The sequence below is a fragment of the Triticum urartu genome, chromosome 4A (genome assembly GCF_056163025.1).
Source record: "Triticum urartu cultivar PI428250 chromosome 4A, HENAU_Tu73, whole genome shotgun sequence".
In the NCBI taxonomy this organism is placed as follows: domain Eukaryota; kingdom Viridiplantae; phylum Streptophyta; class Magnoliopsida; order Poales; family Poaceae; genus Triticum; species Triticum urartu.
The window spans coordinates 146,956,990-146,981,297 of record NC_141876.1 but is presented as its reverse complement, the minus strand read 5'-3'; the positions used below and the strand labels follow the sequence as shown (position 1 = coordinate 146,981,297).

At 47.7% G+C, this 24,308-nt stretch overlaps 3 protein-coding genes and 1 pseudogene across 3 annotated transcripts; 3 read left to right on the top strand and 1 right to left on the bottom strand.

Moving 5' to 3' along the window:
- The first annotated feature begins 2,836 nt into the window (after positions 1-2,836).
- LOC147975177 (oxalate oxidase GF-2.8-like) lies at positions 2,837-3,867 on the top strand (annotated as a pseudogene).
- A 5,106-nt stretch (positions 3,868-8,973) lies between these two features.
- Positions 8,974-11,496, top strand: LOC125553839 (indole-3-acetate beta-glucosyltransferase-like). Its single transcript, XM_087519613.1, has 2 exons — positions 8,974-9,632; positions 10,078-11,496. Exons 1-2 carry the CDS (start codon positions 9,003-9,005, stop codon positions 10,969-10,971), a joined length of 1,524 nt encoding a protein of 507 aa, XP_087375739.1. The 5' UTR covers positions 8,974-9,002; the 3' UTR covers positions 10,972-11,496.
- A 3,703-nt stretch (positions 11,497-15,199) lies between these two features.
- On the top strand, positions 15,200-19,025 carry LOC125551641 (uncharacterized). Its single transcript, XM_048714911.2, has 3 exons — positions 15,200-15,749; positions 17,735-17,795; positions 18,660-19,025. The coding sequence occupies exons 1-2, from the start codon at positions 15,219-15,221 to the stop codon at positions 17,753-17,755; spliced, it is 552 nt and encodes a 183-aa protein (XP_048570868.2). The 5' UTR covers positions 15,200-15,218; the 3' UTR covers positions 17,756-17,795; positions 18,660-19,025.
- Positions 19,026-19,208: 183 nt separating this feature from the next.
- Positions 19,209-22,254, bottom strand: LOC125551640 (uncharacterized). Its single transcript, XM_048714910.2, has 4 exons — positions 21,558-22,254; positions 20,742-20,843; positions 19,836-20,108; positions 19,209-19,551 (listed from the first exon to the last, which is right to left on the bottom strand). Exons 1-4 carry the CDS (start codon positions 22,086-22,088, stop codon positions 19,360-19,362), a joined length of 1,098 nt encoding a protein of 365 aa, XP_048570867.1. The 5' UTR covers positions 22,089-22,254; the 3' UTR covers positions 19,209-19,359.
- Between the last annotated feature and the right edge of the window lie 2,054 nt (positions 22,255-24,308).

Here is a 24,308-nt window from a genome sequence, read left to right as displayed (position 1 = left end):
TTTCATTCTGCAAGTACATACACGTAGGTTAATTTTGCATTTCTCGATAGGCTGTATCCACCCATTTTTCTCTGTCGTTGGGCTTGGACGACTGCAAGGTGTGTTGCCATTAATTTCAACCGCGCTGCAAGCTATTGGATCGTCAAGGCAGCCGTTGGGTGGTCGCCGGTTTATCTGCGGTTGTGTACTCGCTGAAGGGACGTCTCCATGCTAACGTTTAGCTAGCGTGTAGCATGATGGTCAGAGGTGGGAAGCTTCTCCGGCCTCAAATAGTTTCTTGTTTTGTTTCTCTTCTTTGTGGCTGCGATCGATCGACGACTTGCCAATAATAGCACGTTCGAGCAGAGAACGGATTCTCATTGGCTACGTGAGCAAATCAATGGCATGCATATCGATATCTCCACACAGCTTAAATATTCGCCAGACGCCAGCCAAACAGCGAAAACATGCTTGTCAGAGTGACTATCAACGAACCTGTTGTGTCCAAGAGTCAGAGTTTCTCTTCTGACCGCGATCCAGCCAGCGCACCGGCCCGCCTCTCCCTTTCTCCAAGTCTCCTGAGTAGCCGGCCGGCTGGCCCCTCCCCCAGTTCACGTCCCAGCATGTCACCGACCCATCAATCATGCATCACCGATCGAGGCCTTCCGCTTCTCTCCATGTCTCGATCGTGTCAACTCGAAAGGAACAGCATTTCTACCGAGTGTTGCAAGGCACCCTCATATTTTATTAGCATATGTGGACATTGTATAGAGACTGTGTCAATTAATTCGAATCAAAGAGAGTGTTAAATTTGTGTTCAAAACAAATATTTTCTTTATACTCTTACACAATTGATTTGTACCCCCTTCGTCCTATAATATAAGAGTGTTTTTTTTCACTAAAACGCTCTTATATTATGGTGGGACAGGGACGTATGGAATACTTTGTTTTATTAGCCAAAGTTCGATCCAAAATAGTACGATGCCTTACAAACCATGATCGAGGGAGTATATGTCATGTAGGCTAGACTGCATTTTACTCGCAAAATCGCTAAAAACTAAACTTTACACCTCCATTGTCCATGGCTTTTACACATCCAAAATTTAGAACACGGTTTCCTGTTTACAAAATTTAGGCTACACATTGCTATTTTTTCAAACACCAATGGCTAGTGGCGAAGCTAGAAGGACGTTGCGTCTGGAACTGTGCTACGTTGAATGATAAACTTTTCTGTTTTTTCTAAATTTTGTATGAAGAAAATCCAAGGGAAATTGTTACTAGGCTTAGGGCTATAACCCTAACTGCCCCAAGCCTGTCTCCGTCACTGCCAATGGCCACCCCCGATTTAGTTCTCATTCTTAAAACAGAACTGACTCGCGCCCTGGTCCGTCAAGCTATCTCAAAATCTTCTTACACCTTGGAACCAACATGTGGTTGTATTTCTATTCCACCAGTGACTGCGTCGATAGCGAAGTCCTTGCTGACTTCGCCATTCTTGAAGCTCCACGATTCTAGTCGTAAGTAGACTAGAATTGTTGCACGCTTACATGCTCACTTATCCTTCCCACCTTGGCATTTTCAGAACATATTGACATATTGCCCACCTCTCTTAATCCTCATAAAACACTAACCAATATTTATAATATCTGCACAAAGATTGCTCGAACTGATATTTTTGCGTGACTCCCTCCGTTTCCAAAGTACAAGTATATTGGGCTTTTGAAAACTCAAACTTCTTAATCTTTGAAAAAAATATTTTGTTATTTTCTAAAGGAAAACACTATCAGTCAGCCGGCGGATTTACAAGCTTGTGTCTGCCGCCTTCATTGAACGCCACGCGTCCCACATGACGTGGTGAACCGTCCCCATGATCTCTGCTTTCTGCAATAACGCCTCTGTTGCAAAGAAAAAAATGCAACAAGACCTCTGTTACAAAAGCAATTAAATTGCAACAAGGCCCCTATTGCAAAAAATATATAACAAGATATCTATTGCAAAAAAAATTGTAGCACGACCTCTGTTACAAAATAACTGTAACAAGATCTTTATGGCAAAAATAAATTTGCAACCTGACATATGTTTTCAAGAAATTTCTACAACCTGACTTGTGTTGCAAAAAATTACTGTAACACAACCTTTGTTGCAGTGGTAGAGGGTGATGCTCGCCGCTCAATCCACCATATCTGACGTCTCGCGAGGTGGCGGATCTTTTAAAAAGATCCGCCTGCCGACGCGTAGCAGTGCCCTTTTCTAAAAGGTGTATTAATCTTTTGAAAAGTTAACAAAATATAATGATGTGTATTGTTTTTTCTAAAAGTCAAACTTCTTAATCTTTCTTAAAAATAAATTATCTTCGATATTTTGAAACGAAGGGAGTATGAATAGTTGTGGGTACTGATGTGACATTTTTGTATGAGTAATAATATGATATTCTTTCACGAGTACTTGTGGTGAACTGATGGTTACTAATAGTTGTGCTTATCCTTCTACGTTGCCATTTTTGCCTGAATTTCGAAATTCTAGACGAAATCAAGATGATTGATGAGTAGAGGTGTACACGAATCTTGTGAACAACTGTTTCCAAGCGCAATGCTCCATTCAAATACACCTCCTCGTTGCTCTGTTCGTAGGTCCCATTTTCCTTAGCAGCCGGTATGGCCTTGACTTCTGACCTTGGGCCATCTCCATTTTCATCACAAGTTGAGATCTCGACGCCAATAATATCAATAACCTCAGCAAAATAACTCTGCTTCCAGTGTTCCCACATGCGGCACATGCAGGCGGTGAAGACATGCATAGCGAGCACCATGCATACACATGCACATGCATCCAGGCCCTATATAAAGGACTCCATATGCCTCATTGCTAACTCATCCACCACAGCATAGTTGCAACCACCAGTGCCTTGGACACTCTCGATCAACAGACTCTAGCTGATCAGTCCTACCTAAGCTTGTTCCCTAGCAAGCAATGGGGTGCTCCAAACTCATAGCTGGCATGTTCACCATGCTCCTCCTTGCTCCGGCTGTCCTGGCCACCGACCCTGACCCTCCAGGACTTTTGTGTGGCCGACCTTGACGGCAAGACGGTCTCAGTGAACGGCCACCCATGCAAGCCCATGTCGGAGGCCGGCGACGACTTCCTCTTCTCTTCCAAGCTGGCCAAGGCCGGCAACACGTCCACCCCGAACGGCTCCGCTGTGACGGAGCTCGACGTGGCTGAGTGGCCCGGTACGAACACGCTGGGCGTGTCCATGAACCGTGTGGACTTTGCGCCGGGAGGCACCAACCCGCCGCACGTCCACCCGCGCGCCACCGAGATCGGCATCGTGATGAAAGGTGAGCTCCTCGTTGGTATCCTTGGCAGTCTCGACTCCGGGAACAAGCTCTACTCCAGGGTGGTGCGCGCTGGAGAGACGTTCCTCATCCCACGCGGGCTCATGCACTTCCAGTTCAACGTCGGCAAGACGGAGGCCTCCATGGTCGTATCCTTCAACAGCCAGAACCCGGGCATTGTCTTCGTGCCACTCACGCTCTTTGGCTCCAACCCACCAATCCCCACGCCGGTGCTCACCAAGGCGCTTCGGGTGGAGGCCGGGGTCGTCGAACTTCTCAAGTCCAACTTCGCTAGCGGGTCTTAATTCCTGGGAGCCAGCCCTGAAATGATCAATACATAATTCCATATATGCATGCTAGTGAAATTTAATAATTCTCCACAGAAGACATGTATTCAAGCTTCTGGTTAAGCTCCATGCAGTTGTAATAAAATTGAATAAGTTAGCCTCGCAGTTCAGCCTTCAGAACCGATATGAGGAATTGAAATGTACTACTTTTTATTGTGGTCTTTGTTCTTTTCATTGAGCAAAATATATAATTATCTTTTTTGCAATTTTGTCATGTTGCCCTTTTATAAGTCAAACATGCGTGGTGCACAATCTTCAAACAATTTATATAACATGTTCTCAAGTTACGGGAATATATTGTCAAAATGTAAAATGTGTCGGTTCAATGCATTGTAGCAATCTAGACAATGTAGTGGGTTTTTTCTACCATGCACAGGGTATCCCATATATATGGATCCATCATCCGTTGTTGCTTTGAGATTCAGGCTACTTTTTTGGTTGTTGTCAAATTGATCTTGTGTCATAATGATTCGGGCTTCTTTTTCTTGTTTCAGTGTATCATCCTATCTCAGTATGTACCAATAATAAAATACACTTGTATTAGATTAGATTTGTTGATAAACGGCGATACACAACAAACCATTATGATACACTTCTGAACGAGAGTAAAAACGTAATGCAACACTTTGAAAGAAGATAAATTTTAACAACAACCCAAAAAGTAAATGCATCCACCTCTTCCTTTTATTGTTTCATAGTGAAAAATCCCAATTTCTCGAACAAGGAACTAGGGCCAGAGGGCTTTTTGGCGTGCTTTTATCAGATTTGTCGATCTATTATCAAGGATGCGCTTATGGCGGCGATCCAGCAGATTGCTCGTGATAATGGTAGGAATTTTCATTCCCGCAATTAGGCCTACATTTCTCTCCTCCCTAAGAAAGATGGAGTGGCCAATATTGCAGGTTTCCATCCCATTAGTCTACTTCATGGGATCCCTAAGATATTTTCCAAGGCCCTTGCACTTTCTCTGGGCCCTATGTTGGATCATCTCATCGCTGATAATAATCAAAGACATCGAAGGTAATTTCATGTTGGTTAGCAAATCTATCAAGTAATTCCATCAGAGGAAGATACCTATGCTATCCCTGAAGCTCGATGTTGTGAGGGCTTTCGACGTTGTTACATAGCCATTCTTGCTGCACAGATGCTGATTGCGGCTTTGGGGCCAAGCAGTGCATACTCAGGGGGGTGCCAGGTGTGCCATGGCACACCCAGATTTTTGGAAAACATTTTTTCACTATATAAAAATTAGCTTATTTTTAAGGCCCATGCAAGCTAATTGAAATAGACTTCAACTTTGTTAAAGTGTGCACACCCTCCATTTTATTTCTAGGTCCGCCACTGGGGCTAGGTGGTGCTCTTGGATTTCGCTTATGCTTTCTTTAGCCGGTATGAGAGTTTTGATCAATGGATACCAGGGCAGTAGAATTTGGCATGCACGTGGGTTCAGGTATGGCGATCCATAATCGCCGCTTCTATTTCTTCTAATTATGGATGTCACGAATGCCATGGTGTTGAAATTTGAGAGAAGCAGCATATTGGGAACTTTGGTGCAATGGTGTGCTCGGCATATGTTATCACTTTTTGCTAATGACATGGCTATGTTTATCAAGCCTTTACCTAATGAGCTCCTTGCGGTGCAGGAGGCGTTTGGTTTGTTTAGGGGATCATCAAGCCTTGTGGCGACTTTGAATAGGACATCTATTGTTTCAGTGCGACGTGAGTTCAATAAGGCACAAAGGATCACTGCATTTTTCTCATACTAATCGCCGGTCAGATTCGATGAAGCCCGGAGGAGTGGTTGCTGCAACCGACGAGGCTCGGACAGGAACTCGTAGGATGCTATCCATCGTTGGGCTTGGACAAGCGAGTGCGATGTGTGTTGCTATTTCAACCTTTGTTTATTTTTTAACACAGTAGAGATATAGACTTTCATCCATACGTAAGTACACTCATCTTTATGCACACATGCACGCATGCACGCATGTCTTATTTCTATGAGCACCATCATGAGACTGAGTTAGCATATCATCTTGAGATTGACGAAGTCGCTACTGACGCCTTCGTAGTCAACGGAAACATCTTCTTTCACTGAACACACATTATCGGATTGCCTAAAATAAGTCTAAGAAAATACAAACGCCAGTATCAAGTCTAGGATTTAAGCCTTGATGGGCTGAGATATAGCCCTCCTAACCATGCAGTCATAGGTTGGTTTCCTATTTCAGCCTTTGCTAATTGGTCCAGCCCAACCAGCAACGTGCAACGCAGCCGTTGGGTGGTCGCGAACTTGACTTATCCGCCGGTTTATCTCTAGTTCTGTACTCACTGAAGAGAGAGAGATCTGCTAATTAGTGTTTAGCGTATAGCATGATTGTACCAACCCTGAACTGAACCTGGCTCCGGTCTCTTTCAAATAGTTTCCTGATTCGTTTCTCGATGACTTGTTGCCAATAATATATTGCACGTTCACGAAGAGAAGGGATTCTCATTGGCTAGTCTACAAGTGAAGCACGCGGCTGATCGATCAGTGAGCAAATCAACGACTGATCATCACAGTTTAATTAAAAATTCATGAGACGCCAGCGAAACAACGAAAACGTGCTTGTCAGTGACGATCAACGAGCCTGTTGTGTTGAGGAGTCAGACTTTCTTTCTGACTGATGATCCATCCAGTGCATGCCAAACATCATTATATGTGTCACGAGATATATGTTCGGTACATATTAGAGATAAGGCTAGGAGGTAGTTGTATGAGATATTCTTATAACCATCTCCTTCTTTCTTCTTTCTTAAGATGTATCTTAGATTCTTCCTTATCTCTCTCTCAAACCGCATGTGTAAAGCCATCTAGGGTTTTGGCTCCCCTACTATATAACATGGACATGTCGCCCTTGACAAGGGTAAGACGTTTACCGCTCGCACATGGTAATCAGAGCCCCTCTTCTTCAACTCATCTAGCTACCAGAACCACCTGTGTCGAAGCCGCACCATGTCTTCCTCCTCTGGCGCTTCCTCCCTGCCTAGTCTCAATGGACAGGTCACCGAGAAGCTATCCCGCACGAAATACGTGCTATGGCGCACGCCGATCATACCCCAACTGCGTGGCGCCTGGGTCTTCGGCTACGTCGGCGGCACCCAGCCGGAGCCGGCAAAGCTCCTTGTCACCACCAAGGAAGGCAAGGAGACTTCAACGCCCAACCCTCTCCACCCAATCTGGGTCCGGGACAACCAGCAGGTCCTTGGCTACCTGCTGAGCAACCTCACAAAGGAGGTGCTCCTCACAGTGACCACGGTCACCACGCCGTCGTGCTGACGAAACCCTCCCTCAACACTCGGCTGGATCGGAGTTCGAGGGACGTTATCGGGCTGAACGTGTGCTGAACTCGGAGGTGCCGTGCGTTCGGTACTTGACCGGTCGGATCGTGAAGACGTATGACTACATCAACCGCGTTGTGCTAACGCTTCCGCTTTCGGTCTAGAGGGTAGGTGGACAACACTCTTCCCTCTCGTTGCTATGCATCACCATGATCTTGCGTGTGCGTAGGAATTTTTTTGAAATTACTACGTTCCCCAACAGCTTTGCTAGCTCGACAAGCTTGGCGTTTGATCTCTAAAACGGATAGTTTGTGTGCACAAGTTTTAAAGGCTATATACTATCCGGATGGTAATTTTGAGGACACCGTTTTTTCAGGCAATGCGTCATCTTCATGGCATGCCATTAGTTATGGTCTTGATCTTTTGAAGACAGGACTCATCTGGCGGGTGGGTAACGGACAGAGTATTCGAGTTTGGCGAGATAGTTGGATTCCGCGTCCCTACTCCTATAAACCCATCACGTTTCAAGGGAGGTGCAGAATTCGTTTTGTCTCGGAATTACTTAACGATAATGGCTCGTGGAATCGGGCTTTACTGCAAAACTACTTTGTACCGGCAGACGTAGCAGAGATAATAAAGATTAGGGCCTCGCCCAGGTTGGATGATGACACCTTGGCATGGGGTCCTGACAAATACGGTATATTTACAATAAAAAGTGCTTATGAACTAGGCTTTGATGAAGCACATAGGGGGTCAGCAACAGGCTCCAGCTACAGACCAGACGGGCGTCGTTCTTGCCGGCAACTAATCTGGTCATCGGATGTTCCCCAAACAGTTCGCAACTTTGCATGGCGAGTTGCTACTAATTCATTGCCAACCTGGAAGAATAAATATGTTTGTGGAATTGAGACTAGCGAACTTTGTCCTATATGTGCCACTGAAACTGAAGATAGTTTTCATGCCCTGCCGATGCACATGGCTGGTGTTTGGACATTGCCAAGTATTTCTACGATGCTCAATACTGGTGCATTAGAACCTCTTCCGAAAATTGAACGTTCTATGCTTCTCATGTTGTTATGGCGGGCTTGGCATATCCGGAATGAGGTGGTACATAATAAACCTTCACCGCCCATGGAAGCTTCTAGTCGTTTCTTGGTGAGTTATCTTGACTCCCTTATTAGCATTAAGACAGATCTCCCTTTAGATAAAAGCAAGGGAAAATCAATCATCACATATGATACAGGCACCAATAGACCGCATGCGTTCATAAGTACTGTACCTACATGGAGAGCTCCAATTGTTGGCTGGGTAAATTTATGTACTGATGGCTCATTTGCGGACGAGGGTTCAGCAGGTGCCGGTGTGGTTTTGAGAGATGATAAAGGTGCTATTATTTTCTTGTCATGCAGGCAACCTTTCTCTTGTCGTGAATCCCTCGAAGCTGAACTATGTGCGTGTATGGAGGATCTGTCGTTGGCTATCCAAAGAACTGAGCTTCCAGTTGCAATCGAGATAGACTCCCTTATTGCAGTGAAGATGATCCAGGCAAAAGAGGTGGATAGATCAATCTATGCATCGCTTATCAAGGAGATTAGATATCTTATGTGCATTCGTGAATCGTGTATCACTCATATCGTTCGTAGCTAAAATAAGGTTAGTGATAGTTTAGCTAAGTTTGCTCGTTTAGAAGGTAGATTCTCGAATTGAGTAATACATTTTTCACCCACAAAAAAAAATGAAACGTGCTGATTTGCACATATTTCCCACGTTTTCCATAAGCAGAATGGCATACATCCGATCAATGCATGGATAAACTCTTTGTCAATACAGGCCTTGTGTTTTCTACTAAAAAAAAGAAGGGAGTTATTGGAATTAATGGTGCCAGAACAGAGCAATAAACCTCCTCCATTTTTCACCATATGCATGTTATTACCCGTCGCATGTTATATAATTGGGTGATCTGATCTGATCCGCGGTAACATTGTCAATTTGGCATTAGCAAGCAAGCAACCAAGAACCAACCATGTCCATGGCCAATGTCTTGCTCGTGCCCTACCCGTGCCAAAGCCACATAAACCCCATGCTACAGTTCGCCAAGAGGCTGGCGTCCAAGGGCGTGCCCGCCGCCCTTGTCGTCACCCGCTTCATCGCCAGAACTGTCCGGTTCGATGCCGGCCCGGTGCGTGTCGAGTCCATCTCCGATGGCCACGATGAGGGCGGCCTCCCGTCGGCGGCAAGCGTCGGTGAGTATGTGGAGAGGCTGGAGTCCAGTGGGTCGGCGTCCTTGGTCGCGCTCATCGAGGAAGGCCACTTCACGCATGTGGTGTACGACTCGTTCATGCACTGGGTGGCGCGCACAGCGTGGGGGATGGGTCTGCCGACCGTACCCTTCTCCACCCAGTCGTGCGCGGCGAGCGCCGTGTACTACTACATCAACTCCGGGCTGCTGGACGCGCCGCCGCCGGGAGACAACGCGGGGGTCAGGAGCGAGCCGTTCGCCGGGTTGCCGGGGCTGGAGAGGTGGGAGTTCCCGTCCTTCGTGTTCCATGACGCGCCGTACCCGGCGCTCACCGCCCCCGCGCTCGCCCAGTTCGCTGATCGAGACGTGGGGGACTGGGTTCTCGTCAACTCATTCGATGAGTTGGAGTATGAGGTAGTAAGATCGAGAAACTTTTTTGGTTCCAAATGCTGATGTTTTTATCCAAAAAAAAGATATTCATTAGTTGCATATTGAAGTTCAGATCAAGAAACATGATTCGTGAAAATTGAACTTTCGGTTTGTGTGGTTTCATTTCTAGCCCCATATTAAGTTGAGCCGCCCTGAAAAAGTTTCCGGAAAGAGCGAAACCTTCAGCAAGAAAGAAACTGCACGTGGGGAAATTTCGAATGAAAATTTAGAAAGTTCTACAGGTTCCATCTTTCTATTTATTCTGGGTTTTCCTTCTTTTTTGAGTTTTTTTTACCTTTTTTTAGAAACTTTTTCTTTTTTTTTCTTTTTGAGATGGATCTTAGGCATATTTGATGGGCTTAACATGTGAGTCACATGAGTTGGGCCTGCATGAGTTGGGCTTAAAGTGGGTTGGTGTTTCTGTTCTCAGGTTCTGGATGGGCTGAAGCGCCACTTCAAGGTCCGAGCCATAGGGCCGTGCGTTCCTCTGCAGGCCGCCGATGATTCCGGCGACGTCGACCGCTTCACCTACGGCGCCAACCTGCTCGACCCGGAGGACACCTGCATCAAGTGGCTGGACGCCAAGTCCTCGCGCTCCGTCGTCTACGTCTCCTTCGGCAGCAACGCGTCCATCGGCACCGCCCAGATGGAGGAGCTGGCCCGCGGCCTCCTCGCCGCCGGCAAGCCGTTCCTGTGGGTCGTCAGGGCCAGCGAGGAGGCGCAGCTCCCGCCCCACCTCCTGGACACCGCGGCGACGGCGTCGGGCGACGCGCTCGTCGTGCGCTGGAGCCCGCAGCTGGACGTCCTGGCGCACCGCGCTGTGGGCTGCTTCGTCACGCACTGCGGCTGGAACTCCACGCTGGAGGCGCTCGGCTTCGGGGTGCCGATGGTGGCGCTGCCGCTGTGGACCGACCAGCCGATCAACGCCCGCCTCATCGAGGAGGCGTGGGGCGCCGGCGTGCGCGCGCGCCGCGACGCGTCCGCGGGCGTGTTCCCGCGCGGCGAGATCGAGCAGTGCGTGCGCGCCGTCATGGAAGACCAGGACGGCAGGGCGGCTTCCGCCCGCGCGGCGGCACGGCGTCTGGGAGACGCGGCGCGGGTGGTGATCGCGCCCGGCGGCGCCTCCGACAAGAAACTGGGGGATTTCTTGGAGTTCGCGTGCGCCGTCATGGACGATGGCGCCACCGAACCTTCCCCTTCCCCGCGCGAGGCCGCGCGTCGGTGGAGCGAGGCCGCACGCGCCGTGGTCGCGCCCGGCGGCAGCTCCGACCAGAACCTGGACGAGTTCGTGGACTATCTGCGGGCTAGCGCCGGGGAGAAGTGAAGAAAGTCTCACTGTATCTGGCATGCATGGTCTCGTCTCGTCGATCTGCATCACTTCGTCGTGGTGTGGTTTCGCTGGAGCTTTTGCATGGAGTCCTTGCTTGCTTCTCGGGGGGCAGGAGCATATGTGCGTCCGGGCCCTTTCTGCCTAGCCCTTCAATTTCCGCATCGTGATCCATGCAAGTAGTTTTTTTCTCCCATATAGAGCATCTCTTGAACTTCAAACTTTGCAGCACAACAAAACCTTCTAACTAGAATGTGTGATGAAACTTTGAGATTTTTTTCGTCCAACATAAATATACAAAATGAGATATGTTTGATTAAAAATATCTTTGTTAGTATTTACTAGCAGATATGCCAGTGGGTTGCAACATGAGAAAACAATCAGATTATGCAGATGTGGTAGAGATAAAAAAAAGTCAAATCAAATGTCAAGATGAGATAAGGACTTTTAAATGTCATTTCATAAACTATGTCTTAATGATGTCATGATGAGATAATGGACTTATAAAAAGTCATTTTAAAAACTGAAAATGTGATGGTCTCATAACGATTTGATTTTGTAAGGCGCCACAACGAAATATATTTTTTTGACTGAGCAAACTGCATTTGATGGACCATGCCTGAGCTAGATTGATGAATAATGTGTCTCGCCTTGACTTAGCGTAACGGTGTTTTCCATAACCTGTAAAATTGTGATACGAGAATATACATAGTTATGTATGGAGGCAAAATAAACATTTAGTCATTTTTATATAGCTTATAAAAACGAACCCATAGTAAGTTGTGTGAATATTTTGGGGCGCGAATATGGAAACCTTTTTCTAACCCGACGCACGGGGGACTAAATAAAATCGTAACACAACCTCTACAGATCCCTTAATAAAACCTCTACGTACGCGGCGGTTTATTTTGTTCGTTATTTAGGGATCTGTTTTAATTTTTATGAATATTTTCAAAAATTTCATGGTCATTTTTTTAAATAACCGAATATGTTTTGAATACGCGATCATTTTTTAAAAATCATGTATATTTTTTATTTCACAGGCATTGTTTATTTCACTTACATTTTTTTGAAATCATGTAATTTATTTATAATATGTGAACAGTTTTTTGAAATCATGAACATTTTACGATTTTTCCATGGAATTTTCAAAACTCACAACTTTTTTGTGAATATTTTCAAAATTTCATTGCCATTTTTTTCAAATTACCGAATATGTTTTGAATACACGATCATTTTTTAAAAATCATGAACATTTTTTATTTCACAGAAATTGTTTATTTCACTTTTTTAAATCATGTAATTTCTTTATAATATGTGAACAGTTTTTATAAATCATGTACATTTTATGATTTCTTGATAAAAAAATTGAAAACTCGTAACTTAAAAAAATGATTTTTTGGAAATCCCCAAATAATTTAAAAAGGAAAACAAAAAACAAAAATGATAAAACAAAAACAAAAAACAAAATAAAAATAGGGGCGTCACGACCGGGCCATTACCGTGCGGGGAGTATGAGACATGAAGAGAAAAGGGGAGGAGTACCACGGATCAAACCCCGCTCTCCCATGTAGCAGACCAGCACCTTAGGGTATCTCCAGCCGTTGGCCCCTCGGGAGGGGCAAAAAATCGCCCCATGGGGGCGCACCGGCACTAACCGCGCACTGGAGGCGTGATGCCCTCCAGTCGCAGTGCCCACGTTTTAAAAAAAAGTCAAATACGGCGCAAACACGACTTAAATTTATTGCAAACATCGGCGAGTTCGTTCAAATTTAAACATACTTTACAAAAAAAGGAAAAACTACCGCGGGCTACCCCCGCCGTCTACCTCGCCGCCCGCCTCGCCGCCCGCCCACGCTGTTCTACATGCCGAGGAGGCGGTAGAACCGCGTGTAGTCACCGCCGCCGTCGTCGTCGTTCCCGCCGACGCCTTCCGCCGTCCCTGCTGCATCCCTCCCCCGGTTGGCGAGGCAGGTTGGACGGTCCGGGGGCGTCGTCGTCGTCATCGCTGTCGAGGACCACGACGCCGTGCTCGTCCTCGCGCCCACGCTTGCGGGCGGCGATCTCCTCCAGGGCCCGGCGCTGCCGGACCATCTCGTCGCGGAGGTAGTCATCCCACGCCCACCGCAGGGCGTCCTCGTCGGAGAAGCCACGCCGGGCTACCTCCTCGTACTCCGCGGGGAGGCTGGGCTCCGGCTTGGGCTTGACGAGGACGAAGCGGCCGGTGGGGGAGGCGTTGTCGCTGATGCGGACGCCGGAGCTGCGGGTGCGCGCGCTGACAGGCGCGCCCTGGGGCTCCGGCTTGACGGGGCGGAGGTGGAGGCAGGGGGAGCCGCCGAACGAGGAGGAGGACCCCCCGGTATCCATGCGCCTGGGGTCCAGGAGCTTCCCCGGCGGCGTGTGAAGGACGGGGGAGCGGGGTACTCGAGGCGCGGCGTGTTGCCGCCCTCGATGTACTCAAGGACGGCCTCCAACGTGCGCCCGGGCATGCCCCACCACCGACGCCGGCCGACGGCATTGAGCCTGCCGGAGGGCTCGACGCCGTTGGTGGCCTCGAGCTGCTCGGCGTGACGGCGGCGGAAGTAGGGCACCTAGACCGGGCTATCGGGATGTACCGTGGCCCCTCCCTCGTCGCACGCGGCAGGGACGAGCAGATGCGTGCGATCTCCGCACGCCGCGCCGCGCTGGTGGGTATCGGGGGCACCGGCACGCCACCGGCGCTGATCCTCCACGCCCCAGGCACCCGCATGTCCGGCGGGACCGGATACTCGGCCTCGAAAAGGAGGCGAGCCTCGCTCTCGTGAAGATGGCGTCGGCCGAAGCCGTTCACCGCCGCGTCGTCGCCTGGGAAGCGCTCGGCCATGGGTGCTGGAGACGGCGAGAGAGAGGAGAGGGAGGAACGAGGACGGCGAGAGAGAGGAGAGGGAGGAACGACGACGGCGAGAGAGAGGAGAGGGAGGAACGACGACGGCGAGAGAGAGGAGAGGGAGGAACGACGACGGCGAGAGAGTGCGAGTCGCCGAGTGCGCTGGGGTGCGTCTTATATAGGCCGAGGCGCCGCCCGTGCGCGAGCCGCCGTGAGTACGCGTGGCGGGTGAGGGAGGGCGAGGGACGCGCGTCATCCGGTCTTCACTGCGCCGCCCGTGAGGCATCAATGGCGCAGGCTGACCGGCGCGGCAGCGCGACAGCTTTGGCATTGATTCGCCGCGGGAAACGAGATGATGAGGACGACGAAGGGGCGAGAAGAGGATAGAGTCGCTGACGCGGCGGGTCTGCGGCTGTTTCGCGCCAAAACAGTTTGCCCCGGCGCCCCGGGCGCCCCCCAGCGCGCCGGGTTCGGCCTGGTTCCGCCGACGCTGTTTTCGGCCCAAGCCGGCGAAAATCGGACTCCTGGGGATGCGACTGAACCGATTTTTCGGCGCCGGCGCAAAAAAAAACACCTAGGAAGGCCTTCCTGAAGGCGCGGCTGGAGATGCCCTTAGCCACTGCGCTGCTTCTGTGCTCACTTCATATAAGTGTATCAGCGTATCTGAACCGAACCTGGCGTGTTTTTGAAAAACGAATCGTTTTCTTAACTTATAGGTGGCATAGTGGGTAATATTTTGTAACTATGAGAATAATTTTAATGGCGGACGACCAGAAGCAATAGTCCTTTTATTATTTGAGAGAGATGTTGGATCAAAAAATCTGAAAGTTTTATCCCACATTTTTAGGTAGAAAGCTTTGTTGTGCTGCAAAATTTGAAGTACAAAACATGTTTTATATGTGAGAAGCAAAAAAAAGAAATTGACATATAGTAAGTTGGTTGTGTAGCGCAGATCTTAAAAGCAACATTGAGTGGCTAGGATAGCGAGGCGAGGGTGCATATGCTAAAAAATCTACATTGTTGTGTGTCGCTATAATCTACTCTTTCCATTCCATATTACTTGTCGCTCAAACGGATGTATGTAGCACCGAAGTACATCTAGGACAATTAATATGGAACGGAGAAGGATGGTTAGGGTCTAAAGCATCTTTCCCCCGTTGTTTAAGCAGAAACGGTGTATATCCCCCAGCGGATCCGAGCCTCCAATTTCGTTGCTTGAAGCCATTTCACGGCTTGGATTGGAGAACCACAATTCGAAAAGCAAACCCAACCAAGTTGACCAAAGGCCATAAAACCCAAACCCATCCGGACTCTTCGAGAGAGAGACGAAAAATAAACGCAGTATTTCTGAGTTTTCCTCTCCCTCCCCCCTCCCCCGATGCCGCCCATCTCCCTCCTCCTCCCCCTCCTCCTCCTCCTCGCCGGCGCGGCGGCGGCGGCGGCGCCGGCCGAGCCCCCGACCCCGACCCCGACTCCCGCGCCGGGGAGGAACAAGACCATCTACGAGCTCCTCCCGCTCTTCGGCCTCCCCCCGGGCGTCTTCCCCGCCAACGTCACCGCCTTCTCGCTCGCCGGCAACGGCAGCCTCGCCGTCGACCTCGCGGGCCCCTGCTACGTCCACTTCGAGTACCTCACCTACTTCGAGCCCCGCGTCACGGGCGTGCTCCGCTACGGCTCCCTCACCCAGCTGGAGGGCGTGCAGGTCCGCCGCTTCCTCGTCTGGTTCAGCGTCGTCCGCGTCAAGGTCGACCTGCCCCCGCCCCCGCGCTTCGTCTACCTCGACATCGGCTGGATCACCCGCAAGCTGCCCGCCGCCGACTTCCAGTCCGTCCACGCCTGCGAGGCCGGCAAGAGGCGGAGGCGGTGCCGCCTCTCCTCCGCGCTCGCCGCCGCCGCCGCTTGGTTCCAGGTCTGATGCACTCCGCCCCTCTGCTCCGTTGAGCTGTTTGATTGAATTCCACGGGTTACTGAATTTTGGTCTACTGGATGGATACTAGCTTTGTTGGTAATTTTAGCCCCGATTATTAGATCATAAATTAAGCTGTCGATTCATCTTAGTAGCACTCTCTTAGTTTCGTGGGCGACTTGTGATCTTTCTAGAGGCTTACTCCAGTGGTAGTTGGCTTTGACTAGATGTACATTTCTGAGGTACTGCGTATTGCTGAAGGAAAAAGAGGCTGACAGTCGCCTCCTGTGTTCGGATTTTACATGGAAAACGATAGATGGGACATAATTAATAGCAGATTAGCATGTGTGGTTGCATCCTGTGCATGTTTTCTAGAGTGGTAGTTGGTTCTGAGTGACTGTACATTTCTAGAGGCTTACTCTCGTGTGGTAGTTGGATTTGACTAACAAGCTGATAACATAATTAATTGCAGATTAGCATGTGTGTTTGGGTAAATTGACCTATCAGTTTATTGTAGCACTCTTAGTTTCGTGGGCTGACTTGTGTTCTTTCTAGAGGCTCACTCCAGTGGTAGTTGGCTTTGACTAACTGTACATTTCTGAGGCATTGTGTATTGCTGTTCGGGAAACAAGCTGATAGTTGCCTCATGTGTTCAAGTTTTACATGGAAAACGAAAGATGGGACATATTTAATTGCAGATTAGCATATGTGTTTGCATCCTGTGCAACTTTTCTGGAGTGGTCATAAACTGGATATCCTATATTGAGAGATGTGTTACACATTTACTTGAAAAGGAAAAAACATACAGTGATACAAAACCAGTAAGCAAGGTTGATTGCTGCTAGAGATGCCAATGAAGTGCAATAAGCAGGTTGACATTCATGTCAGTGCCATTTTTGAACTGTGTATCTTCAATGGTGTTACTGCTTAATATTACTAATAGAAAATTGGCTTTGTACCATCTTAATGATGTGTAAACTGGAAAACACCACTTGAATATGAGATAGGTTGTAGGGCCCAGGGATGCTTGGTTAATGTTACTCTTTAGTTTCGTGGGCGACTTGTGTTCTTTCTAGAGGCTTATTCCAGTGGTAGTTGGCTTTGACTAACTGTACATTTCTGAGGTACTGCATATTGCTGATTGGAAAACAAGCTGATAGGCCTCGCGTGTTCAAATTTTACATGGAAAACGAAAGATAGGGACATAATTAATTGCAGGTTATCATATGTGATTGCATCATGTGCAACTTTTCTAGAGTGGTCATAAACATGATATATTCTATATTGAGATGTGTTACAAATTTACTTGAAAAGGGGAAAAACGGAAGTGCAGAACCAGTAAGCAAGGGGGATTGCTGCTAGAGATATCAATGGAGTGCAATAAGCAAGTTGACATTCATGTCAGTCTTCTGTTTGTGTCGTTGTGCCATTCTTGAACTGTGTATCCTCAATGGTGTTACTGGCTAATACTACTGATAGATAATTAGTTTTGTATACAATCTCAAAGATGTGTATAGACTGAAAAGCACCATTCGAATATGAGGATAGCTTGTAGGGCCAGGGATATATGGGAGTGAAATGTCTCCAACTAGATGATATTTGCGATGGTATTGAGAAATGCCGCTGTAATAGCAACCATATACTAGATGATTATTTTGCTATTTACCCTCTTCGGCCAAAGTTAAATTTGAGGTTGGTCAATGTATGCACTTCTCTTTGACCAGATATATCATTTGATTATTAGGATGAAAGATCTAAATGGTGTGAAAATAGCTACACTCTTTATGATATTATTTCCTGACTTTGACTTGTCTGCACTAATTTTATTTCAAAAATATTGCACATGGCTTGTAGATAATGCGGTTGGTTATACTTGTACATCAAAGATGTAATCAGAAATATGTCTTTATCATGGCACCAGAGTTTCAATGCTCTAGCTGTCTGCTGCATTAACTTCCTGTTTCTAAATATTGTTATGAACCTTGCAGGACTTCTTTGCCCAATTTTAGGGGATGCAGAAGGTCTAATTTTGTGGCAGCATCACACGAGGTAAATGCAGAATTTTACTCTCTTTTCCCGCACCCTTTAGTACAACCATGTAGCTGTTCCAATCATCCCTGTTCATACATTTTGATTTCCATGGATCGTCTTCTGTGCGGCACATGTAGTCTGGGGGTATGCATGTAGCTATGGATCTATTGCTGTGACTGAAGAAACATTTTTAAATTGAGCAAAAAAATATTTCAGAGGCATATGTTTTGTTTTTGCTGCTTCAAAACTACAGAGAACCTTGCAGATTTGCTGGACTCCGTTTCCTCTTGGAAGTCTCGTCATTATGCATTCTTGATCTGATACCCCTAATATAGGGCCTTGCAAGTTCAGTTTAGGTAGCATGCCTTCTGATACTGTTACCTCAAAATAACAAGCATAAAACTGGACATTCCCTCTTCTGGACAAATAACGAGTTTTGGATATCAGTTATTATCCAAAACCTGGTCCGAATGAATCATAATTTATACTACAAATCATGTCTTGTTGCTGGTGAGAGATTTCAGACCATCACCTAGATGTTAGGCATTGAACACGGCAAGTGCAGGATAGCGAGCCGATAATAGCCCAAGGTCACGCCGACAAATTTGGAAAATACCTCTGGAACAAACTAAGAATGTGGCAATGGCCCAGGAGAGCTGTTGATTGTTGGCTTTTTACACCCTTATGTTAATGCTTTACACTTTTATTACAGTTACATAGAGTAAGATTTTTACATTGTTGCTCTTGTTATGTGTACTCCCTCTGTAAAGAAATATAAGAGTGATCTAAACGCTCTTATATTTCCTTACGGAGGGAGTACCTTTTGGTGATTCAGTTAATTTCTGTCCATTTGGACTAATGCATGCTGCCTGCTCTCTGTAGCTTACAGCCTTCTGCGCCCTAAAGGAATTGAAGCACTACACTCCCATTTGTTGATTGTAACACACGGTGTATGTCTACGAGTACTCTGTGCTGCTGTCTGAGCTCTACATTTGTTCGAGAGACGCGCGATCTTAAGAAAGATTTGTATTGGTTATTTAGTCCGAACCGATGATGCTGTGTGCTCCACGCTTCAATACAATAACACTTCTCAAGTGGTCCGCATCATCATTTTGTTGGAGCTTTGGAAGTCTCCACCCAAGTTTCCTCTTTGCGTGCCCCCTCTATGAAAGACAGCAGGAATACATTGTTGTGCTCAGAAACTAAACACAGAACTATATGATATAAGCTTTCAGGCTTTCAGTTTCAGCTTATCCTTTCTGCCATGAACAACCTTCAGTGATGCTGAATATATCTAACCTATGTTACATTGTCAGATTAGGGTAGCAAGTATTCTAGTTTTAATAATTAGAGTGATATCAGATTTCGACCTCGGCTCACGGAGAAGAGAACATGACTCCCTTTTAGCAGCACTGGCACAGATATACAAAATGATACTTCAACATGACCTTGTTCTCCCTGAGTTGCTCTTCGCAATCTGATAATATTGTCAATAAAGTAACAATGCAAGGAGGAGCACAAAGAGCATTCAAACTATTCAGGGTGACTCATGTACATTGGCCTTCATTCGGGTTTTGTGGAATTATGTTGAACTGGGCGGGCGATAGTCCCTGAATACAGAGGAAGAGCCACCGGATGCAGCAGGGGAAGGCGACGATGCTACAAAGTTGCCTGCTGGTAATGATGCCGAGGGGTGGTGTCCTTGATGCTCGGTACCTGCGAAGCGAGATGGGCTTGCTGTAGAGAAAGGTGCTGGACTTCTTGGAGTGTTGCCCTGTAAGATAACAGCTCAAAATGGACAAGCACACGGTTCGATCACAGCGATCATTCATATTCTAGAAACACTTAATTCCACCAAAATGATAAATACAAAAGGGAAATCCAAAACATGTAACAACATTCTGAAGCCTGAGAACTTTAAGAAAATCAGGATTTATTGCTGAAATGAAATTACTAATGTAGAGACTCATTTTCGCTAGCAACTTACGTTGATTCATTAAAGCATCCAATAGCAAAATATAGATTTGAGCTTGAAACATGGCCATTGCGAAAACTTACAGGGTTGTGGTTGCGAGAACCGAATGGAGACCTAGCAAAGGAGGCTGTTGAAGGAGAAATACTGTGGACATGATGCAAGGGGCGCCCAGGAGTGCCCTGGTTGGAACCAGCATCTGACTCCCCAGCAAACTCGCTGAAATTGACATCAACGGTCATTCTCGGCACCTGCCTAGGAACACTTCCATCAGCTGTGTTTTCTGGCGGCTGAGGCATGGCAGCACGCAGCGAAGCCTGCATGCTACGTGTTCTGATTTCTTCTTCGGCATTTAAAATCTGTTCAAACAGCCAAAATCAATCTTCCTTAGTACACTGACTAGTAGTGATCACCGCAGATAATTGTTCGAGAAAAATAGAGCATGCGGCCACCAATACATTTGTACTTATTGTATAACTCTATGCATAAAACAAGGTTACATTGCATATGTGGCAATGTGATACTATAACTTGCGGAATTTGAAAGTCTGATACAAATTCCACCCGGTTCTTATGTCAGTTAACATATATAAGCAACTCCAATTACTTTGCAGAACTCTTCCTGTCCAACGAACTTTGTATAATTCAAATTTGTTGAAGTACTTCATTAGAAAACGGTGCATGTTTAAGCTATGAATTTATTATTTATTTAATCAGTTTCGCATTCAGATGGGATAGCAAGTTTACAATTTTTTGATTCGTATATTTCAAATAGAAGAAAAACTCATTCGAACCAGTGTATTTCAAGTGGCTATTCGAGTAACGATGAAAACAGTCAAAGCCACACACATTACCACCTGAAGTTGTCAACCACCGAATATCACATGGCGTTCAAGGTTCAGTTACTTACGCAGACAGGAACGTAACAGGGGATGAAGAACATAGCAACTTGTTCTGAACCACAAGCGGCAGTCAAAACAATGAGAAAATTACCTGCTTCAGCATCTGCACAAGATCATGCTTTTTCTTACTTAAGGTATCCAGCTTGTCAGTCAACTCTCTCTTCCTTTCTTCAACTCCATCAGGTTGACCCACCTAAAACAGAAATAGGGCTCAGAGGTCTAGATGAAAAAGAGAACAAGCACATATTTGGTGCTCCCAAGCATAATGCACGAAGCTTCCAAGCATAGGCAGTTAGCTTGCAAACAAGAGCAGTATGTGCGGTTAATCAATTCTATTCAGGAATCAGAGAGCACTCAGCAAAATCACCGTGAAAAACTACTCCCTCCGTCCCAAAATAAGTGTCTAAAGTTTAGTATAACTTCGTACTAGAGCTAGTACAAAGTTAAGACACTTATTTTGGGGCGGAGGGAGTATTAAACTGTTGTTCAGCAGCAACCAGTAATATATTGTATTCTCAGGAAAGAGCTGACTGTTGTCCAGTGTAGCTAAGAAGCTTAATTGTTGAGTAGGAGTAAAACTCAAAAGCATCATTAGTTATCCTTACTTATTGGCTTATTCCAACCCAGAAACGGAAGAGACAACCTAGGAATCTCATCCTACTTCCAACAATATGCTAAAAGTCTAGATTCTAAGATAGAAAAGAACCATCACAATACCATGACGAGTAGCAATTCCAAAAATCTACTGTCGGGGCTTCACAAATAGGCATCCACCAATGACATGAATCTAATCTCAAAAAATCTACATGAGTCCCCAAATGAAGGCCATTGTTAGCAGGATGGCAGCTAAAGTTCCACATAGATCAACAGGAAGCTATCAGGAGCCATGAATTACTACGGGCCTCACCTCCGAGTTGGGGTCGAAGCCTTCGCTTTCGCCTTGCCCTTCTTCAGGGTCACCATTGCCGCCGGCATCAGCATCTCCGGCGACCACCTCCCCCGCATCGTCCATTTCCACATCCTCCACCGCCCCCTCCTCCTGCTCCTCCTCATCTCCTTGCTGCTGCTCGTCTTGGCCATCTCCCTCCCCCTGTTGATCCTGCACACCCTGCCCCTCTTCCTCCCCCTGCTGCTGCTGCTGCTGCATCTGCACATCATGCCCCTCCTCCTCCTGCCGCTCGGCCTGATGCTGCTGCTGACCCCCGTCCACCTCCGGCGCCTCCCCCACGGCCACGGGCCCCGCGGCGCCGTCGTCCGGGCGGAAGTTGGGGGAGTTGGGCCGGGGAGCCCCGGCGAGGCGGGAGACGGCGAGGGACCGGCGGTGGAGGAGGCGGCGGAACTGGGACGCGGAGAGCGTGGGTGGGGGCACCGGCCAGCGGCGCGCGGCGTCGTCCCCGCCCCGGTGGAGGTTGCCGCGGTACATCGAGATCGCCACCATCTCTGCCTGGACTGCCCGTGCGGAGTGGGGGCTTCGGGTGCGAGCGCCGGCGGCGGCCCCCGGTTTCGGTGAGCCGCCGTTGGGCCTTCACGGCGGATCTATATTTCGCGTTCTCTCCTTGCGGAATTCGTCGCGGGTGCTGACCAAACTCCGGGCCTTCGGATTAGTTGTCGTTGGGCCCTCCCGGTTTTCTAGCTCATTTACTGTTAGTTAGCTTTGAGTTTTTTCTTTTTGTTTTTTTTAGAGAACAGCTTTGAGTTACCTTTTTTTGTGAGGGGTAAAGCCAATTTATTCATCAAAAGCCACAACGAGTGGGATAATTCAAGATCGTGGGGTTGGGCAAACCAAACGTGACGACCTAGACCTAGAGTAAGAGAATGCTTGACTAAATTATGTGCTTCATGATGGATAGCACGACCTTCGAAAATGTAATTACGATTGAAAAGACCTGCTAAAGATTTAATCTCACTAACTATAGCACCATTCCTTCCTCGGTTCCCTTTTGCGATATCAGTGATTACTTGCTTCGAGTCGGAGGATATAATGAAGTTCTGCAGATTGAGATCCTGCGCCAATGTTAAACCTTCCCGACATGCAATTGCTTCCAGTGGTTGGGTCTTCAACACATGGAATAACCAATGCTGAGCTCCCAAGGAAATTACCTGCATTGTCCCGACAAACTGCCGCTGTCGAACCCCCTCTGGTTGATCTCACCTTCGCATCTACATGGATTTTTGTGTGCCCATTTGGGGGAGCTCTTGGGTAGCGCCGTTCGACAATTGGAACACCTGGTGCACTTCCTGTATGTGTTTCTCTGACCACATTTAGCTCACAGATGAACTTCGTAATGAAGGCATATGTGGCCTATGGTGTTTGGAAAATGCCTTCGTCAATAGCTTTGCGACGTGCATGCCAAACTGACTAGAGAGTGACTGCTAGCAAAATAAATCGCTCGTGGGGCAGCGATTCCATCAACGTAAACAACCGGGTGTTTCGCGTTCGGTTCCATCGTTGTCATCGGGGTATGTGCCAGGTCATCATCAACAAGTGCCCATATGCATCTCGACATCGTGCAGTTTATTAATGAATGCCTCCATGAGTCCGGTGCCCCACATAATCCGCAGAAGCTATCATGTTCCATGAGTCGATGAGCTCGAACATGTTGTGTAGGCAAGTTTAGATAATCTCCAAAGGAACATCGTATTTCCCCTGGTACCTAGGTCTTCCACAAAGTTTTCCAGGCTCCTTCCTTCATTGATGCCCTAGAAGAACCCGGATTTCCTTCGAGCCATGCTTCCTGACGATGACATGTACCTAGGGTAGGGTCATAGGCCTGACCTAGACACCCTACCCAAGGACACTGCCCTAGAGTCAAAGACATTCAAAACACAACAGAAGAAACCGACTGAGTTCACCAAGGAGTGCAATCCACTCGACCTTCAACCTCACTCGGATACCCCAATTCCATTCGACCAAGATGAAGTCACTCGACCATACAAGAAACCACTCGGCATGCAGAAGGCCTAAAGTCACTCAGGATGGCAACGATCAGGCATTCACTCTGTAGTCTTAAAGATCATTTATAGCTCTTTATAGCCGGTGTTACCAGTAATGCCCTGTCTTAATGTACATTGAACCATGTGTAACATGGGATGGCTGGGGTCCTGGCGCACTCTATATAAGCCACCCCCCTCCTCTGGCACAGGGGTTCGCACCCCTGTAACTCTCATGCATAATCCAGTCGACCAAGCCTCCGGGCACCGAGACGTAGCGTTGTTACTTCCTTCGAGAAGGGCCTGAACTCGTAAACCTTGCGTGCACAACTTCACCGTAGCTAGGATCTTGCCTCCTCCTACGTACCCCCTATTCTACTATCAGACTTACTCCCACGATAGTTGGCGCCCACCATGGGGCAGGTGTCTTAGCGACTCCGGTGAGGTTGAAATTTTTTCGATCTCCAGCAACATGGTTTCTGGCGGTGGCTTGGCTCTGGGCCGCGAGATCCGTCTCGGCGCACTCGTTTTCATCGCCGACGACTCCGCCTGGCTCCAAGAGGCCCCTCTCGACGTCGAGGCCCTTCCCATCCATGGGGCGGCGCACTTCCGTGCGAGTGCCTGCGGCGTCCTCCTGCGGCAGCCGTCGACCCAGTATCGGTCGGCTCCCGTATCGTCCACCCTTCCGGCTGTATGCCGCCACAAGCGATTCGGTCGGTCGCGACTT

Bases quoted from the DNA above. Each gene is read 5' to 3' on its own strand.
- LOC125551641 (XM_048714911.2), top strand. From the start codon at position 15,219: ATGCCGCCCATCTCCCTCCTCCTCCCCCTCCTCCTCCTCCTCGCCGGC. The intron at 15,750-17,734 runs GTCTGATGCACT...TGAACCTTGCAG, and splicing joins CCGCCGCCGCTTGGTTCCAG to GACTTCTTTGCCCAATTTTA.
- LOC125551640 (XM_048714910.2), bottom strand. From the start codon at position 22,088: ATGGTGGCGATCTCGATGTACCGCGGCAACCTCCACCGGGGCGGGGAC. The intron at 20,109-20,741 runs GTAATTTTCTCA...CTGTTTGAACAG, and splicing joins TTGTGCAGATGCTGAAGCAG to ATTTTAAATGCCGAAGAAGA. The intron at 19,552-19,835 runs GTAAGTTTTCGC...GTTATCTTACAG, and splicing joins GTTCTCGCAACCACAACCCT to GGCAACACTCCAAGAAGTCC.
- LOC125553839 (XM_087519613.1), top strand. From the start codon at position 9,003: ATGTCCATGGCCAATGTCTTGCTCGTGCCCTACCCGTGCCAAAGCCAC. The intron at 9,633-10,077 runs GTAGTAAGATCG...TTCTGTTCTCAG, and splicing joins TCGATGAGTTGGAGTATGAG to GTTCTGGATGGGCTGAAGCG.